At 34.3% G+C, this 21,355-nt stretch overlaps 1 protein-coding gene and 1 non-coding gene across 2 annotated transcripts in view; both read left to right on the top strand.

The window, feature by feature from the left end:
* The window catches only part of Cht6 (Chitinase 6), an 83,248-nt gene that overhangs the window by 36,466 nt on the left and 25,427 nt on the right, over positions 1-21,355 (top strand). Inside the window, exon 19 of the mRNA XM_028320846.1 lies at positions 14,405-14,693. Coding sequence (XP_028176647.1) covers positions 14,405-14,693 — 289 coding nt within the window. The remainder of the gene's footprint in view (positions 1-14,404; positions 14,694-21,355) is intronic.
* On the top strand, positions 16,270-16,359 carry LOC114364646 (U6atac minor spliceosomal RNA). Its single transcript, XR_003656864.1, has one exon. It is a non-coding gene; the product is annotated as a U6atac minor spliceosomal RNA (small nuclear RNA).

Below are 21,355 nucleotides of genomic sequence, written 5' to 3'. Positions count from 1 at the left end.
AGCTAGTATTTAATAGTAAGACTTTTAGTTGGCCGATAGTTGTGTCCGATTTTAAATTGTATGAAAAATCGGCCAAATCAAATCTGTGTAATGTGCGCACTTCCATACATACTCATACCGATCAACTGCCCGACTAAACTATCGGCCGACGAAAAATCTATGGTCTGCGCCTAGGCTAATAGCTACACAAATTATAGTTTTTTTATTTGTTGATTTATACATTATTTAAGCTCGACAGCTGAAAGCGTGTTCTGCCATTATTTAGAGAAAGTTTATTTATTTTTTTATATAAAATACCACGTAATAACCTAGGTTCATTATTTGTAAAATGCAATTTAAATGTAGATTATTTTTCAAGCACACAATTATTGTTTGTTCCTGATTTATTTTAATTACAAATAATGACTATTTTTATTTTTTTCTTTTTAAAGCAACACTGGACTTAATTAATACTATTTTCAAACTCTACTCGTACCAACGTAATAAATCATTTAACAAAGGAAAAAAAATCACTGAACATTTCCTGAAAACAAACACTTTCCCCTATTGAATGTAATGGACAATGCCAGCATCCATTATGTATAGTTCAACGCTTGCACAATACACAATGCTGTGCGCGTGGGCACATGTCGCGGTGGGCGAACGATTATGGTTTCGTTGCCATAAACGTAGATGAAAAACAATCGTAAAGAGTAGTTTTAAGAAGCCTCGGCTTTAAGCTAATATTGTGGGATGATATGATAACGTTTCTAGCTACAAAACTACACAACTACGCCACGTCTGAGATAAAGTTTTCGATACAAGTATACATAAATCCTTTTAATTGTAGGTAGCTAAATATAAGAATAAGAAAGAAACTAAACCTCTAAGCTTTAAGAGCTTCAGAATGGCTTTAAATAAGTTTTTAAAATTCAAGACTTCTCTGAGAATTAAGACAACATTGGATAAATCACTTCAATACAAAATACTTTGCTAAATTCTTCTGAGTTTAGTTAGGATTTCGTGTTTCGTGTTAGAGGGACCAGGTCAAACTATGTCGGTCCTTTGACCAAGTCAGACACATAGAGCAGCTTAAAATAGGACACCAGGGTTATGACCTCAATTATTACATCCCACACATAGCTGAACAAAATCTTCAATTAATCTTAGTCTGTTTTTTGCATCCTTTTCATTAGTTCAACCTTCATAAAACATACCTAACTGTTCTTCGCCAAGCAAAATAGTTATAACATGAGTCATATAACTAACAGAGTAGCTTAATAACGAATTGTAAATGCATGTTACCACATAATGTACGAGTAGAGTCAATCAGTATCACTCCCAAATTAGATGCAGCCTTTTAAGCTGGTTGCCGACAAGGTTCGGTCGATGAGTGTACTGAGTGGGCGTATGACTTATATGACCGCACGTCAAGGTACATATTGGCATCTTATGCCGTTGTAATACAGGCTATTTTGCAATGAGAATGTATAGCTTCAACTCCTGTCAACTGTACAACAATGAACGAATAAGCATGTATGACAAGAGTTACTTTGAATTGGTCTTCGTTAGGCTAAGTTTAAAGTAATTTTATTATAATGATCATTTAACTGTAGTAATTGTATGGGCTAGATTTTGATTATACTCTTAAAGCTTTGGTAAGCTACGCCCTATTACGGGCTTACTTAATAATCCTACGCCACGTTCCATTTTTATCCCTACAATACCCTTCTATACAATGATAGAAATATTGCTACCAATTAGTTTGTTAAAATACAAGTTAATTATTTAAAAAATAAAACGCGTTTTAATTATTCTTCAGTCATCACTCTGATGATATCACAATATAATTTAATTACAACTTGTATAACGTTCGTTGTTATTATACAACAAACTCGATTTGCTAATCTATCAAAATAGTTGTAATAACTACTACGAATGCCTTGTTCAAACATTAAACTAATGTTCCGGTCGCATTCTTTTAATTAAAGAAAGCTAACTGTGGTTTGCCTTAGTTTCGTGTAAAATAATGTATGCCTAACATAATTTACTTTAGTCTTTAAAACATAGTTCGTCAAATGCTTTATAATGTAGCTTTTACATCTGAGCTACTTACAATAGACTGGGGATCAAACTTTTACAATTATTCAAACCTACGATTGATTGAATTTCATGATTTACGTAGGTATTTCATACCTAGTAGGTATCGTGGAAGCTTATAAATAGATATTAAATACGTTTTCCCATTGTCTAGTTGCTATTAACATGCTCTACTTGGTTTATGGTTAAGAGATGTTTAAGTAGAGTTAGTTAACGATTGAAACGATAAGTAGATAGTGCCTATTGATAGGACAATAACATTCAAAATCAAATAGGGCGGCGCCTGATCGAGAAAGCCGACCCGTAGTACATAGGTAATAGATTTTATTTCAAATTGTCGGCTATTTTTTGTTATTTAATTTAAATCTTGCTTGTAAAAGCCGAGCAAGTATCATATACTCATTGTCAACTTTATATAAGAGCCCACGCCCTTGACGGCCTACTCAGTCAACCTGTCAAGTGGTTATATAACACAACAGGTATTTGAGCGGGAAATTAAGTCGGTGAAGTCGGTGAAACATTACCCTCTTTGGCGCAGTCGGTCAGGAAGCGGATATGTCGCGCAAAATGTCAGCTAAAGTAGTAGCATGTAGTAGTAACGGTATCAAAATGTCGTCTTATTGAGTAGTTTAAAATGAAAGGGCATAATTATAAGATACATGAAATAACACAGTTATTAAATATCAATAACTACGCCTAACACATTGATTTTCATATTTTTCATGACATTCTTTTCGTATTAAAGAATCACATAATTGACAAATTCTCACATAATATTATCATGTTTTAGAAGTGATATTTTTTGTTATTAGGTATAAATCGATGCTACAAATGATTAATAAATAATAAAAAAACTTTCAATAATCTGAAGTACCGAGCACAGGAACTGAATATCATTTTGGAAATTCCTACTTACGTGAAAACTTCCACCAAACTCGAATTAATATAATATGTGCCACACACTTCAGTTCACCACAAATCTTTTATTATGAAAACAAGTTAAATCTGTATAAAAAAACACTCTTCATCACTTATTAAAGAATAATAATATTTTTATAATAATTAAATACTGCGACTTGTTGCTTCAAATAACGGAAGTAAATTGGAAAACACCTAAAGCCACCGGCGTTCAATAATTAATTAGATATCCCGTTTAGTTACGCAAAAAGTAATTAGTTAATACTTAAAAGAATATCAAATAGAAAGTAAGTTAAGTAACTTAATGTTGTAACGGGTAAATATATTATGTGAGTTGTGTAAATAGTTTTTGAGAGCCAAGTAAGGTATACGCCATGTTCAATATTGGCACGCCCAATCTCGTAATCTGTGTACTATGTAAATAAATTTATTGGTGTTAAAAGGAAAAGTGTGAAAGATAATATTGATGTATGATTTTCACGAAAAAAAAAATAAGCGCAGAATACAATTTTAAAGGAAGGAAATGTTATTTTATGTAGCATAAGCTATAGTATTCCTTTGATAGTTAATTAATGTTTTGTTCTTTTGTTTAATGGTCATGGTTTATTAGTTAATGTTTTACCAAGTCTATGCCCAAGTTGAGTCTAGAATAATAAAAGTTAACTCTAGACAGAATAGCTAATATTTAAAATGAAGTTCAAAAAATCATTAATTTACATTAAATAAATATACAAAAAGCTGCTCAATGAAATAACAAACTACTTCAAATGAGTGACAGGCGACAGCTGTCATTCTGTGACATAGTTAATATCAAACAGTAAAGCAAAAAATGTCTAACATTTGACCTACTATACCTACTTACATACTGTTGCTTACTTCAAATTCCACTGTTCACCGTGTCTCTCTAAACACTCGACATTGGCAAAACCAGTGTGCTTTAAATTCGCACCATTGAAGCTATTAGACAGAATGATTACTTCACATAGCTTTATTGAATTCCAGAAACTCGTTTTCCTCATTCGATCACAAAAACCATCGATGTCTATAGAAATGCTAATTCTCGATATAAACCAAGTCAAGGCTATGAATTCCACACCTTAACAATGTGTTCACACCTTCTGTCTTGAGCAATAAGATTGAATTTGAAACGGTGTGTGACTGTTAGTAATACGTATAATATGGAATTCATAGAATTTATGTGTTAATGGGAAACATAGAGCTTTTGCTAACCAGTTCTTCTAAGAACTTTACATATTATACAAAGAGTTTAAAATGTTACAAGATATAAAAAATATGAAGCCATATTAAAATACATTTAAATTGTCAGTCAAAATCTATGCTATACGAACATTTTCAAATCGTGAAGCTTACATGTTCAACAACATTTTTGGTAGAGCCTTAATTGTATGGTACAAACACGTTTATAGTAATTTATATAGAATACTGATGGATAGGCATTATAGTAATAAAATTATTCGAGTCGTGACTGAGTTGTGCTATATTGGGAATTCAATAAAACAGGTTTTTTGTTAGTCTGCAACAAACGTACCTAACTACTTATTTATAAATTATTTTAATTAAAGAAGAATCATAAGATTTATACGGAAAATCAAAATATGTTTAACAATAGTGTTGCTAGAATCAAAAAGACGTATGACTCATAAGATAATGACAATTTAAATGTTAAAGGACAATGTAATATAATTTTTGTCCGGAGTTCGCATTAAATGCACTGACGTTTTTATCAAAAGATGTTTATCATTCTACACATTGCAAATACGACGGCACATCGAGGTAACTATGGTATCTTAAGCAGTTGTAATAGGGCATATTTTTTAATACAAAGTGTCTGATTTAATCTACAAGACCACATGAGCATAAAAACTCTTCATGGTCATCATTGCAGTCATACTGACAGGGTTGAACGAAAACACGTATGGTTAAAAGTTCAAAAATCAGTCAAGAATTTTGCCAATTACTTGAAAATGTCAGCCATTATAATTATTATTCCTGTGAATGCAAGTTTTTCTTCTTCGTGTGGGTTATACAAGTAAAGTCATAAACTTCATATAAAACTATCTGGTTAATCAGACAGGACTTATAAATAGGTAATTCTATGAGCTTTCCTAACTAAGAGAGTGGTGACTGAGTTTGTTGCGGCGCTTCTTCTCAGCACTTGCCAAATGTTGGTCTCGAAGCGCTGGTAGGGTAATAAGATTATGAGACATGTAGAGGCTCCTTAAGAGCAAAATGACGATTTGTAAGAACTATTTATTAGTCTAAACAAATAAAGATATTTTGACTTTGACTTAACATTTGATTCACTTAAATCCATTCAAGCTCTACACAAACTGATTCATCTAAATACCTCAGACATGATTCAACTGTAAAACAATCTGCACTAAAACCATTTCATAGCAAGGCCCTCTACGATGGGCCACGCGCGCTTGCGACACGAAAATTGGCGTTATTTGCCTTATGTTTTTAACATGCCGCGCAGGCTGTCGCAACCGCAATCAACTGTGAGAAAAATATATAAAATGAAGGCAAAAAACCATGTAGACATCATAGAGAACGGCTACCTAGGTTTCTACGTTGAGGCAAATGCATTTCTTGCGCGCGATTGAAATACGTTTCTAATTCACCGATATTATTAGCTTCAAAGTAAATTGTAGAGAAAATGTTTAATAAACTGAATCATTCTAATAGGTATCTTCGGACATTTTATAGTGCCAGTTAATTAGTCCTAAAAACTTGTACTTTATGAACCAGACAATACAATCAGATAGGTATGTACATAAATACAACAAAGTTTGTGTTAATCAGTGATCCGAAAAAACATAACACCAAATCGATTTTCGATGCATGATAATATACATATTTGAAAGCTAATTATTAATACCGCAAGCTCCAAGTAGGTAATATTAATTTTCCAATCCGCTATGTTGAATAACTTAAGTTTAAAGATGACGTATACCTACTTTCGACGAATCACACGGCTGCCTCGTGTGACATTTGAATACGCACGTAAATGCATGAAAATTAATTTTATAGAAACTTTATCAACACAGATAATTCTAGAGATGCGCTGTGTCACCAATTAACATATTTTTAATTTACATTTCCACAAGATTGTGCTAAAAAGTGAGCAAATGTAAACAAAGGCTACCTTAAAATTCCGTTCGTTTCTCGCTCAACATCGGTATTCCGCACAATCGTGACCTTTAACTCGATTGCTGATCGATTCACAATCGAATCACGTGCGATTGAGTGGTGTCACTCCTTTGTAGGTTTTTACTCGATTAGGCAATTAGGTGTGTAGGATATAACAAATGGCGGCTGCGACCTTGGAAAATTCTTGTATACGGAATAAATAGGGTTGTACACGCATTGAAATGTGTTTCAACAAATAGATAATTGAGGTTTCAATTGCAAAATCAATTTACAAACATAACAAGTAATCGCTCGAGGTTTCAATTGTATTATTTGTACAACATTAGGTAGTTATCTGTACTTGAAAAATTACATTTAAACGCTTGCTCTGTTAGGTGTAAAATATAACAACACATCAGGTTATGCACTGTGGGATCCTGTCTCATTATACAGCTGTTTTTTTGAAATAGTAATCTTATATGACATTTAGTTTCTCTCTTCAATCAACATTAATTAAATTATGGATGACTCTACAATTTCCAGAAGAATTCAGATTCTGGATTCTGGATTCAGAAGATCGAATAAATCATAATTACATAATTGAGATTTATTCGATGACATCAGCATAATTAAGATTTATTCGATCTTTTTTCTTTAACGACTAAGTAGAGGCTTAACGCATCACATAATTAACAGAACTTAATAGTCCTTTTTTAACCACAACCTACAGATTACCAGGAAGGCTTGTGGGCAGTATGTAATCATGATCGTTTATTAATACCTTACAGCCACCTGTTCGAGGCTTCGCCGAATTCCGACACAAGGGCGACCGGTCGATCACAATCCGGAACACTTAATTCTGTATAGTTTACTACCAATACTACGCAGTTATTTAATTAAAAATTCGATTTTTATCAATGAAAAAATTACAAAAAGTTTTCTATAAAAGAGATGGCGGTAAAACTTTTGAAGTGGTCATAAAAATGCCTACCTACCCTACACTAGTTACCTAGCCCTAAAAAAATCTAACCTACATTATATAATACATAATACCTATGTATTATACTACACTATAACGTCGAAGATTAAGAAAATGGTCGCGCCTAATCACATTAGTTAGAATGGATAAAATATGAGTAGGACCTATACTTTATAATAGTATACCACACAAAGGAGACACATGAAAGAAATACTAAACGAAACGGCATAGTTTAGGCAGTCTTATGATTAGGAAATTATCTCTTTCAGAGGCTTATTCCCAAAGGTCCCCAGCTCTGCTGTTTAGTTCATACTTTGATTCCCAACGGGTCCACCTCATTTAAAATAAAAAAGCATTTTCTGTGAAAATTTTAAAATTTCATGCTCCTGGTGAGAAATAAGAACAATAGAGTCGTGGACCTTTGGGAATAACCCCTTTCAGACAACCCGTAAGTAAGTAACTCTCCTTCTGCCGCAGTCGAGTAAAAACAAACCTAGTACGTAATTTCTTACTCAAATCGATATAGTATCAAGTTAGATACAGAGTCCAAGTCATCTTCAAATATTCAATAACCATCATCCATCACACCTCATCACGTAATCAATAATTATGTCACAAATTATGCAACATGTAGATCTCGAACTCGAAGTGACATAACGGATTCAGGTTACTGACCACATTTAAACCAAATCAGCTAGTTTATGCTTCCTTTTGCAAAAGATATCTACCTACTTTGCAAGGATTTTTTTTATAAAAGAATAGTAATCATTTAAATGGTAATTTTTGGTACATTTGTATACCTACTAAATACACCTAAAATTTATTTCAAAACCCTTTAAATTGATTTCTACGCGTCTTATTTTGAAAAAAAAAAGACAGTTTTGTGTAAGTTGTCAATTTAACTCTAGCGATAATTTACCCTTTATAGGATGTTACATAGTATTATTACTAATATCAAATCAATCCACCTAGTTTCTGAGAAAATACCCCGTAACAGAAGACCAGAACAAACACATGAGTGAACGTAAAAGATCATTTTAAATACGTAACTATATATTCAAATGTGACTGAACCAGTAATATTAATTTAATTCCTACCTTATGTTTATTAGATATCGAATGACACTCGTGTTCTAATACATAATATGCCTATTAAATATTCCTACAAGTTCCTTTATAAGTACCTACACCGATCCACCTAGTTCACCTTGAATTCAGAAAACAGGCAATTTCAAAGCCGTCATTATAATATTATAATATTATTTCTACGCCTACAGATTATCAAGTTAACGATTTTAACTGCCAATTATAAAAACGATTAAAGGTTTAGAAACATTTTGGCAATGATAACGTTTCTGAAACTAATTGGCAAAATGTTTCACAAAAGATACCACTGTTGACCAATAAAAAAGTTCAATAATTGAAGGATAAAATCATTATTCAGTAGGTAATCATAAGTTGACCTAGTGGCAATGACATTCTCACTTAATATTAAATTAAAATTAATAATACGTACCTACAATATATCACTTATTGATTGATTCATTTGAACAATACAATAGTATTGTTCAAATGAATCAATGATATATCAATATCTTGAAACTTAGAGCACAGGTTAAAGCTAGCGTTGTCTGTTATTTAAGTAGTACGCTACTAAGGTATATTGATGATGAAATAATACAAATCAAATCTTTATTTGATCACAAAGTTTATTCTGATTGACGTAGAGCAAAGTTAAGTGAAATGTATGTAAAAGCTCCATAAGCGCAAATTCTTTGTCGTCGTGTAAGCACCATTGAGCTCTGAACAAATAAAGACATTTAACTTTAAACTTTGTGTGTTTATCTTTGTCTTCATCAATATTGGCCAAGTTAATTTCAATCCCTATTTAATAATCCTTACACTACGCATTTGCTCCTAAACTAAACAAAGCTAGAACCATGGGTGCCTGACATATTACTTAATATCCATTCATAGTCACAAACTATTTTAGACCTCAATTTACGAGACATCATTTGAAATTCAGTCCCCGTCCGTAACACCTGCGTTACCACCTATGAGACTCGTGGGCAGAATTGAAAGTGACGGCAACTAGTGGCGTTTAATGTCATCTACGTCAATAGTAGTCAGTCGTTAGTGCTAATTAGCTGAAGCTATAACTAATGATAGACTTTTGAAATGTCAGTCTGAAGGGCTTTAGCGGGGGTTTAGATACCAGACGTGCAAAGATAAACGGAATGATGAGATAGTGGGCAGTATGAAGAAGTCAAACTAGTTTTGTACATGAAGATTGGAAATCGCTTTAATTTATTGATAAAAGGAAAAGAAAAGTCATTTCAATCCTCCTTATTCAATACCTTTATTACAACACAACTACCTATAGAGTTTATTAACTTACATTATGTAATAAAAGTTACGAAAAAAGGAAACAATTAAAAATCCAGTTTTTGGCAAAAACAAGAGAGAACCAAGTTAATAACTTCATGGTTTGTTTAAAAGTTTTGCAAAAGCTTTCAGAGATGGCAAGTGTAAACTTGAATTAAACTTTTCCCTTTATAATAAAACGAACTAGTACACGTGTATCCCGTTTTACCCCCTTAGGGGTTGAATTTTGCAAAATCCCATCTTAGTGAAGACCTACGTTCTAAAAGGAACCCCCATGCAAAATTTGAAACTCCTAGCTCTTGTAGTTTCTGAGATTTCGTGATGAGTCAGTGAGTCAGGCAGTGAGTGACCTTTCGCTTTTAAAGATATAGATTAAAGTGTGTAAATCTGAGTGCTGCATTTTATTCATGTAATCACTACTTAAGTATTTACTAGTAAGTTGTAATAAGGAAGAAATACTCGATCGAAGCAACGCCATTCCAGCTTCGCTTCTGTACAAGGCGAAGCGCGAAGGAAGCGCCGCGTGCGCAGCATATTTCCGTGTAATCTGACGTGTGCAAGCTAGACTTATTTAGTCACTAGATGATTACTACGTAATCAGTTTGAGGTATTTAGTGGATTGGATGATTGCTGTCGTATTTAAAAAGTAACTTACTATTGACGTTATGAAACCGCGCTCAAAAGTGAATCAAACGACAGAATATTAATGTACTTCGTATCAAACTAGCTAGTATCAAACATGAGATTGATAGTTCAAAATTTGTACCAACAACAAATTATACTTTTCTGTCACAATTCTTGACTTTGTAACTGAATAAGAAAGCCTTCAATCCACAAACTTTTGAACGGACATCTTTTGGGCAAGCTTGCTCTATTATAAAACTAATAACACCAAGTAATATTGCTTAAACTTCTATTATTACAAACATGTAATAACAAAAAGATCGTGTTTCCTGTTAGATCAATTCAAATCCAGCTATGAATGCAATTAAAACAAAAACTATATGCATTATATATGCATTAGTGATCTTAAAAACTGTATTACGAGTATTCTGGCATTTTGACTCGATCCAACATCAACAAAACATAGAAAACAAACGTTTTTGTATTCAGATTCCTCACAAAACAAAGATCAAAACCAGTTTTGTTCAAATGCTCTGGACCTCGACTCTACGCCATTTTCGTAACAAAAACAAGAATTGAATGCAAAGTGCAATATTTATCACGCATCGCTGTATGTAAATGTTTGAACTCTGCGAAATAAAAACAATGTGGGTATCTGACCACAAGGTTCATATGTCATCGATAATAATATTATTAAAAATAATAAATACTTAAATAAGCTTATAAACAGCTGGCTGCTTAAGTAGGTACTTTAGGATGAACAGTATAATTACAGGGAGAAAGATTTCTTCCTAAAGAACTACATACATTTAAGAAGGAAGGTTGTATGTTTACTTTAAAAGTAGAGTGCCTAAATCATACGTCTGGTTCTGTCTAGCATGTTTTATAAAAATCAAACATATTTATTAGATATTTTAATGAATTTTCATATAACTACGCATTTTATCTTCCCTTTAAAACCTTCTTTTACTAGTTTGTTAATAAAATTCTTATATTAAAACGCTCCCGCCCCGCTCATACCAACTACCGCAATTGTGATCCGGTCACGCGCATTTTGATCTGCAAGCGCCCGTGGTGGTCACGCTTCAGGTCACGCCACTGCCTCTACATCCCGCTGTACAGTGCGCCTCAATAGAACTGAGCAAAAATCGCCAAAACAGCTCAAGAAAATACTCCTTTTACAAATAAAATGTAACAGTTATTGGCTTAATGTGAACGGCATATTCGACACACCCTGAATCTGCCTGATAAAGGTGAAAGTCATCCAGAATGATGCAAGCCCCTTTCATTTCAATCAGTTACACAAAATTGATATAAGAAAGGGGTAAAACGAGAAGCTTTAAGATTAACGATACTTGCTTAAGGCGATAGGTGAGGCAAAACTGCAAAATAGACCTCTCTTTGAATCCCTACTCCTCCTAAATGGATGATCCAAACAATAAAAAAAAATATGTGTGAGATGTATAATATCTTAAACTAAAAAATTGTTGTTCGTTTTTTTTGTTACAACTATTAGTTTTGACAGGAAAAATTCTTAACTTTCTTCTAATTTCACCAAAGAAATTTCCTACTACTCCTAAACGGCNAGAATGAGGATCAGTACTGTTGTAGAAAATTCAATAAAACTAGTATCTACGTTAATCTTTAAGACATAAGAAAGATATATCTTTTTGAATTATCCAAATCGGACCATTACTTACGAAGATATTAAGTAATAAACATAGGCCGTTTTTGCCGCTAAAAGTCAACGTACGCAGGACCGCGTGACGTCATTATATCCGAATCGAGCGCAGCCGGCGTACTATTGGGATGGAAAATATTTTTTTCCAGCTAAACTATCAGTTTTAGAAAAAACTTTTTATAACATTTATTCATCAAAATAAAGTGACCTCTCGACCAGTAATTTTTAAAAATAAAAATTATGAAAAATAAGTATCGCTATGTCCAAAAACCACATTTTTATAGTATTCGATAGAATGCGGAGACGCGGTTGGGGCGAGCGTAACTTTATGATTGTTTGTATTGAACATAATATGAGTGCTAATACCCAGTTTCTATAGCCTGGGGGGAGGGGCAAGCCTTACCCAGCTTCTGGCCTTGGTAAGAGGGGGGGAGAGGCATGTCATACCCAGTTTCTGGTCTTGGGGGTTAGTCATACCTAGCTTCTGGCCGAGGGGGAGTCATACCTAGCATATGCTTATGGTTACCTATCGATAGCTTACTTTATTCTGATGAATAAATGTCATTACAAGTTTTTCTCTAAAACTGATAGTTTGGCTAGAAAAAAATATTTTCTATCCACGCAGTACGCCGGCAGCGTTCGGATCGGATATAGTGACGTCATCGGTCCCGCGCCGGGCGGTCAGTGAACTTTTTTAGTAATTTGGCCATAACTTCGTCAATTTTTGTCGTAGAACAAAAATTTTTGGACTGTATATTAAGGATTTCTTAGACCTATAAATCTGCATTCACAGCTAAAAATCGAAATGATCCTCATTGGCAGCGCTTCGCATCTGTATTCTGAGCGCACTTTGGTATCGGGCAGAAGCGCGGGCGCGCGGCGAGAGGCGCGTTGTCTCGCTCTAATGCTCAAGGTCGTTCGGCCATGTAATCGCCTTAAGTGAAGCAGCAAATCGAACGCACAGTGTTGAATAGAGTTCTGTGATTGGTTCATGTACCTACGTCCATGCGCACTGTGAGACCTCATAGTAATGATTGTGAATACGGGCATAAATCCAGTACTGATCACTTAATAAGAGAAGATTTTTGACAAAATCATTTGTTAGAGTGGTTGCCGAATTTTTTTTAAGCTGCCTGTACAATCTCATTGTATAGATTTCACCTGCTGATTGAATGTACGTCGACGATTGAGATAAAATCAACGTCAATCAACAAGAATAGAGCTAGCAGAAATTAAATGAAGTGACACACTGAATGATGTAATATTTAATTAAGTAATGCTCAAACATAAATATCAGCACGAATAAAAATATCAATATGCCAGGTGTTGAATGCATCTTGTCTCTCTCTACCAATCAAAACTATTAAATAATCTTAAAAATCAGACTAATTCTTCTGTATAATATAACCGTTAAATCAATTATGTAACTGTTACGTTACGTGTAACACAATGTAATAATGACCATAAATAAAATGTAACACGCGGAATACAATATTATGTGTTTTTTTAGATACAAGTTCCAGTTATGTTTCGTTTAATGACTCTTGACTAAACAAAAAAGTACGAGGTCACATAAAAAGTTACTAGTTTTATTGCTAATATCAATTTTATGATTATTATCAATTTTATTTGTAAAAATAATGTAAACAGCGATTTAAAAATAAAAGAATCATATAGCGCAATAATTTGAAATTCGATCACTTTTTTCTTACTTTTTTTTTACCAGCCAGTAGTAATATTGTCTATGTCCTCGAATATGTTTTTAGAAACAACGCAATGACATCGAAAATCACAGCAACCATATTATTTCTCTGTGGTTAGAGTCATGGAACTAATCCTGCTCAGTTTACCTTCACCGTAATTTGGGCTCATTAGACTGGATTTAAGTTTAACGAACCATTGAGCATAATTTGTGAATTGCTGTCATTTGCGGTGGGTAGAGCTTTCGTTTGAAATTACAGTTGTTAGAATGTAGAGACTGGTTTTATATCATCACTAGCTAACCCGGCGAACTTTGTTCCGCCTTAATGGCAATAAATAAGCAGACTTTTTTTTTTAATTTCGAACGGGATAAAAAGTATCCTATGTCCTTCTCCTGGCTCTAAACTACCTCCCTGACAATTTTCAGCTGAATCGGTTCAGCCGTTCTTGAGTTATAAGTGGTGTAACTAACACGACTTTCTTTTATATATATAGATTTTGTACATTTTAATTAACTGCGTCCATTTTTGAAAAGTTACTGTTACAAATTTATGTTATTCGTTTTTTATAATCGACAATATACATTATTTATCTATTAGTTTGCTATCGTCTAGAATGCTGTTTTATTTTTAGTCTTTGATTGAGTTGTTACAAAGTAAGGAATGTAATTTTAAGTGTATTGCATTATTAATTAAGTTAATATCGATCAAATGGTTTTCATTTGTTGTTGAGATGATGCTTAATGTACCGCAAATGGTTCAAAATATTTATTATTGTGTCGTTAGCAAAAAAAACTGTATAAAGTTTTATTTCGTTTAATTTTCAAAATGGTTACAGCAGGACAAATAAAAAAAAACACATTACTAACCGTATTTTCCTCCGCAGGCTCTCAAAGATCGCCGGAACAACTTCTTGCGTCGCACCAAAGCGACCGCTCCACCAGACACCACAGACACAGAAACTGAGACCACAGACAATGTAGAGACCACCACGAGCATAAGCAAGTTCACCAGGCGCGGCGGTTCCAAATTCAAGAGCCGAAAGGAAACCGAAAAGGCGCGAATTGAGAAACCGGCGAAGAGTAACCGGACCGACGAGCGGCGACCGACCGCTTCGAGGACCAGTGAGCGACCGACGCGAACGTTCGTGCGGAGAAGGCCTGGTGGGGCGAACTGTGAGTAGGGCTGCCGCCTTTTGTTTTTAACTTTTAGCCGGCTGTGCAATAAGTGGTCATGGTTTTATTTACAGAAAATCGAGTGAGGAGTTTGTTATGTGATTGACGTGTTATTGATTTCAGAATAGGGTCACAAGTATATTGATTGTAGGTTTTACAGGATTTCCTAAATATTCACAAAAAGCTAGTTACGAAGCTGCAAATTGAATTCGTTTAGGTTTGCCAAATATGAACCAAGTCTAATACCAAACTAAATTAGATTGTACTACACTTGTTCAGATAAATCCCTCTCACCGTTTAAGTATTTCGAAGTAGGTAACATCCGTGCGAAATTCCGCAAATTGGCATACAAGCCAGACGCTTGCGCAACCAACTGGAAGTACTTTCGTAAGAGTCGTTTAAATTGTTTTTAATTTTCACGATACACGAAGCAGCTGCCAATGTGTTGAAAATATTTTTCGTCGATTTATGATTTAATTAACTTCGTTAGCTCTTTCAATCTGAAGCTGAACACTGTTACATACTACTTCATTTATTTCTTATAATTCGTTATTATTTTAACAACTTGATACTTACAATGCAATTATTTTTCTTGTAATATTACTTTGATAAAATTATACATGATCAGTTCCAACATATTAAAACAATATCTTTGGAAATCATCAACAATTAAGTTACTGTATTTAGTAACTGACAAGTGCCAGCCCTACAGAGTCCGGTTTTCGCGCCAAACAGGCATTAGGCCTATCGCGGTCTATACTCTATGGAAACCGAGGGAAATCGCTAGTCTTGCCTGAACTTGTCCGTTTGAAAGTTAAGGTCAGCTGGACTGGGTCTGGATGATTTTAAAAATATAACGTAGCGCCTCTGTTAACTCTAGAAATAGGCTATGGCAAAAATCGGCGAATTTTTTTTTAAGCATTGAAACCTGCTCTAGGTAAAAAAAATGTTGATTCTACTTCCTATATTTTTTTAAATTATTTTTCAAACATTACTCATTTTGATTAAACACTTTATTTTTTAACTGTACGGAAAACTTGTATTTCTTATTCTTAGCACAAAATAAGTTTCTCTACTAATAATGACTGACAATTAATTGAAAAAAGTATTTTTGGATGTTCTTATTTTATTTTTTCACAAGTTTCATTAATCACACAAATAACGTATTCATATTCATATTCATTTATTTGCTCACTAAGTGTAGGCTGTGCAAAATATTGACGCCTTTTCCATACATCATTCATTACCCAGTTAGTTATTTACAGTTAAAAACGAATAGACAGATCAATGTTAGAATACACTGGGTGTTTTAATCCAAAATAATTCTTACCAGATTTATAACATGGGAATTACCTCTCATTTACTCGTATTGATAAATAAGTTTTCTATGCTCTACCACCCCGTATAGAAGCTCGCTTCCCACGAGAAGAAAGCTACAAGCCTGTAGGCTACGTTTCTCTCGGTTTCACTTCAATAGCTTGTAATTCGTGTAATATTATAGTGCATCGTAATCGCAGGCAATAGTCTGGAAAATCTGAGAGAACGTCAGTAGAAACGCGTAACCACAGTTAATATTACATCTATTGAAAGGAGAGACGGTTAGCAGTCCCCTTGACAAGGATGAAACACGTAAATTGGTTAAGGCACAAATTAACCAACATTGTTTATACACTTTACTTATATTTAAAGATGCGATGGCTTTTCGTCAGTCGCCAAGTTTGCTAAGACCTTTCGTTCTTAAGGAACTGTGTGTTATTGAGGAATCAAGGCGTAACTAAAATATACAGTCGACATAAATTAATGTGTGGTAAAAATAGCAAAGAAAAAATTAAAGTCTCTTTATGGACTCAAATAGTGTGCCATACATATGATTTGAGCCTTTAATTGACACGTCAAAAAAGTGTTTTTTAAGTATTTTTTTTTCTTATATGCCAGTTAATTAGTTTTTAAAACCACAAAAAGTATTAATGTCTCCGACCCAAAGAAGTTTTTTTTGTTTCGTGTGATTTGCACATATTATGGCCAGTGTCAAGTATTTATAATTTAAAAATAGTATTCAATAAAAAAAATATAAAAATAGGTAGTTTGCCATACGACCACTCTTCCAAGAGTTTAGCGACGAAGAAGAAGAAGGATATTTGATGAAATAATGAATGTTGATGGTAAATGAGATAACATAGATGATTGATTATTGAAACCTGACGCGGACTTCTTGAGAGAACTTGAAAAGTGATGTTGCACTGATTTTTTTCATTTGCCTGCTCATGCACGTTCACGAACACAGAATGGTTCATAAACTACCATTATTTATTTACTTGTATCAAGCATACAACCTCTGTGTTAATTGCGATCTCAATAGATGCTCGACCTAGACATTAAAATGCGTCGTCCTTAGTAAATATTGAACCTCTACCACACCTCTACTAAGGTCGTCCGGTAGTACGTAAGCAATAAAATGCTAGTATTCAAATGAAACAATTTATCAAACTCAATAGTTCAAAATCTATTGATAAATTATCAAGTTCATCATCATCATCATCATTTCAGCCAAATGACGTCCACTACTGGACAAAGGCCTCCCCCAAGGTTTTCCATAATGAACGGTCCTGCGCTGCCCGCATGCAAACTCTTCCCGCGACCTTTACCAGATCGTCGGTTCACCTAGTAGGAGGCCTGCCCACGCTACGTCTTCCAGCCCGTGGTCGCCACTCGAGAACTTTCCTGCCCCAACGGCCATCGTCTCTAGGAGATATGTGCCCCGCCCACTGCCACTTAATGTCGGTTACTTTGGTTCTCCTGCGGATCTTCTCATTTCTGATTCGATCAGGGAAACTCCGAGCATAGCCCGCTCCATCGCCCTTTGGGTGACCTTGAGCCTTCTTATGAGGCCCATAGTAAGCGACGAGTAAATTATCAAGTTAGGTACTAGAGTTTATTCCATAGCGCACCAACTAACGCCCATATTCACAAACAGACAAACAAACTTGAGTTCTGACGACCAAACCGTCTCTGACAAAAGTTCCCAACTAAGAAAAAGGAAATAATATCTAAGATGAGTTAAGATAAGAAGTCACAGGCAAAAAAAAAAGAAAAAACTAAGCATTAACATTGGATTTTTTAAAGGCTACCACTATTATCTTAAACAAATTACATAACTACGAGTATATCCCTGTTAACACGCGCTGTCAACCCTTTCACGAAAGCTAAATAAATAGGTATGTTATTATGTATTTTTGTGTTATGTTAAGAATACGGTTCACCAAGCGCTCCGAGCGGTCAACAGGATTAAAATAAAGCAGGACTGTAGATTACGTTTATGCCATGGGAATCCCATGCTAAAGAGAAAGGATGAAATAGTGATCGCCGAGCTAAATGTCGGCAATGAGTTGCTGGTTTTATTGGAATTGTCACTGGTTCTGAATGATACTGTAGCAACATTTTAAAAAGTTCAATAACTGTAGTTAATACTTAATTTAATTTAAGGTTTTTTGTTAAAATACCATATAATTAATAAATATAATACCTAATATTGCTAGATAAAACAATCTAACAACCCTAACCTTGGTTCTAAATCAAAACGTATTTCACAAAACATACTCATACACGCACATTGTGAACTTTCACAAACTCATAGAGTGATAACGAGCAGTGATAATGAAAACAAAGGCTACGGGATACAGCGAGTTAGCACTTACGATGCCGGTGGAAAAACCACGGCACACCAACCTTAACTCTGTTGCTCCTTAAGTAGTATGATGGTGCCATTTTGCAATAAAAATGTAGAGTCTGATGTGCAATTAACTGTATTTAGAAGCTGTTGTGGTTAGTTTAAGCTTCAAGGACATTGAAATTAAAGTTTTTCAAAAATTTTGTAGACTCCCATTTCACGATCACGAATATGTCATTTTAACCTCATCATTCGATTTAAGCTTTTTTAGTGTTTTTGTATGTATTTTTCTATTATTTTCTGAAAATTGACTTTTCAAAAGCGTTTTTTCATGTCCTAGTATTACTTTAACCCTGCCACTGCTTCGGGACAATAAATGAGTCAGATAAGTAGCTATTGTTATCAGTTGATCTCCAAAGAATGTTTAGCGCAACAATAACCGGCGGCCACGGCCATATCAATTTGCGGGTAGTTGCCAAACCCAACGTTTCAACACGCGATCATCATCAATCGCCACTGTTTGCTTTGGCAGATCATGTGGTAAGAGCAAGAGTCCTGCCTGATGGACAGACGATCTGATAAACGTTGCAGAAAACTAATAGATTGTTGAATCTATGATTAGATTGATCGATAATTAGTAGTCTCGTTAGTTGGTTCAATAGAGATCTATAAATCAATGAAGATACCTATAAACTGTTATGAAACACTTGAAGATCTATAGATAACACATAACTCGCATACAATTGTTTGTATTTGAAAGATATATAGTTCTACTAATTTTCCCACAGTCAATAAAATTTTAATTGAAATAGAAAAAGCTTTTCAATAATGTTTAATATCACCCATCATCCGCAAATCACCGTGCCCAATGACATCTTGAACATAACTTTCGGCTTCCGAGACTCATGACCTCTATGTTGCGCCAATAGAAACTGGTACTTCTATGATAAAACTCGACTCATACAGAGTTTGAACTTTCATCGTTAACATTCACTTTGCCATCTAAAATATTTTTTTACACACCACGGTTCTCAGTTGAGAGAATGCTAGGTTTATTTTCATAAAAGTCAACTTCGCAAACAAATAGAATCAAAAGAATACAAAAACTTTTCATCGACAACAACACAGGTTTTATTACAAAAAAATTGCCACTTTCCACCGACGCGAACTCTACTATGAAATACTCGTACTACATCCATTCATAAGTCTACGACACGTGGCTTTTGCTTAAATCAAAGCCAATTAGCTTTTCAATTGAGAAATTTCTCAAACAACTAAAATCAAAACATTTCGGCACCGTTCGGAATTAATAATTCGGCTTTTGAAAGAAAAAAATCCATTTTCCACCGAACTCTACTACGAAATACGGCATCCATTCATAGTTCACTCTTCGACACGCGGCTTTTATTATAAAAGTCAATTTCACAAGCATTTGATATCAAAAGACTCACTTCTTATCTACTTATTAATTGAAATAAACTAAGTATATTAGCCAAAGCTGTGTGTACCTGTTATTGGCATGCATACACACTAAACTTCTATATGTAAGATTTGTATGTAATTACTTTGTTGTAATGTTGTTGGTATACCGTAATAAATAAAAAAAAAGACCATGAACCGTTCGGTATCAATATTATTCGGCTATTTTTTTAATTGCCAATTTCTACTAGCTAAAACTTTACTCCATCCATTCATAAGCCACGCTGCGCACTGCTCCCGCGCAGCGTCTGAACAATGCGTTGCGCAACAGCCGTAACGCCAGCAGTTGGCACTGGATGTTGACCCAGAACTTTCTCCGCAGATAAAACAACGCTCTGAATACAATATGCATGAAATTATAATTCAATAAAATCCAGTTTGAAACGGATATTATTATCCTGAGAGTCGGAAATGCATAAAAATTATACTAAGAGGCATATGATATTTCTGTCCAGATCGAGACGATATGTTTCGTCTCCTTGCCTTGTAGATGCATTTTTACCAGTTTTTCAATCATTATTTCCATGTGGAATTTTGACCGGGACACGACTTACTTATTTTCGTTTGGAACATTGACTGGGACAGACTGTCATTGGCTATTAAGATCGCCTTTTGTAGCCTTCTTTATGTGTGTCTTAATGATTTTAACCAATTTTCAAAAAATCCACACTGATTAAGGTCTATAACTTGTTTGATCGTACTGCGAGTATGGTATTATTACGTGTATTATAACATACCGCAAGAAACATTAAGTAAGTAATCGGCGATAATATACGGTAATGCTACTTGTTTACTCTCACCCGGTACAGACAGCAAAGGCTAAGTTTAAAGGCTTTAAAAAGCTCATGATCTCTATGAAAATTTACTTCTGATTTTAATATAGTCTAGAAGATAATGCTTTATTTAAAATGTAAATCAAATTAAAATCCACTATTAGATTATTATCTAGAAAATCTAAAAATAACTCTTTTTGGACCTGGTCTTTACTTGAATAAAGAGTTATTTTTATTTTTTAGTTTCTGGTTCTGAAACCCGAACCACATGAGCCCAAAACACAAACAAAACACAGTCATTTTTAAAGATGCTGAGATTTTGGGCTCATGTGGTTCTGGTTTCAGAACCAGAAACTAAAAAATAAAAATAACTCTTTATTCAGATAAATACCAGGTCCAGAAAGGTCTTTATTCAGATAAAGACCAAAAAGAGCTATTTTTAGATTTTCTAGATAATAAATGTGTGGGTTTTCCTGTTAACAATTACTCGAGAGTTAATTGTCTATTGATGAGCCCTGGCTTACAGCATCAACTAGCAAAAATATATTTTGCACTTCAAAACAAGTGAACAATGGCTCTCACGTTATGCAACGCTATCGCTGGGTGTTGACCCAGAACTTTCTCCGGGGATCAAGCAGGTTGCGATCCGATGACATAGCAAATATTTCACGCTACTACCTCTTACATACAGGTACGCTAGATCGGGCCATCATTAAAGTTGAGTTTTTTCCGCCATACGGGAC

Source organism: Ostrinia furnacalis, unplaced genomic scaffold, assembly GCF_004193835.3.
Source record: "Ostrinia furnacalis isolate ACB-3 unplaced genomic scaffold, ASM419383v2 OfSCF7454, whole genome shotgun sequence".
NCBI classification, from domain to species: Eukaryota; Metazoa; Arthropoda; class Insecta; order Lepidoptera; family Crambidae; genus Ostrinia; species Ostrinia furnacalis.
This window is presented reverse-complemented; position numbering and strand designations above follow the sequence as displayed.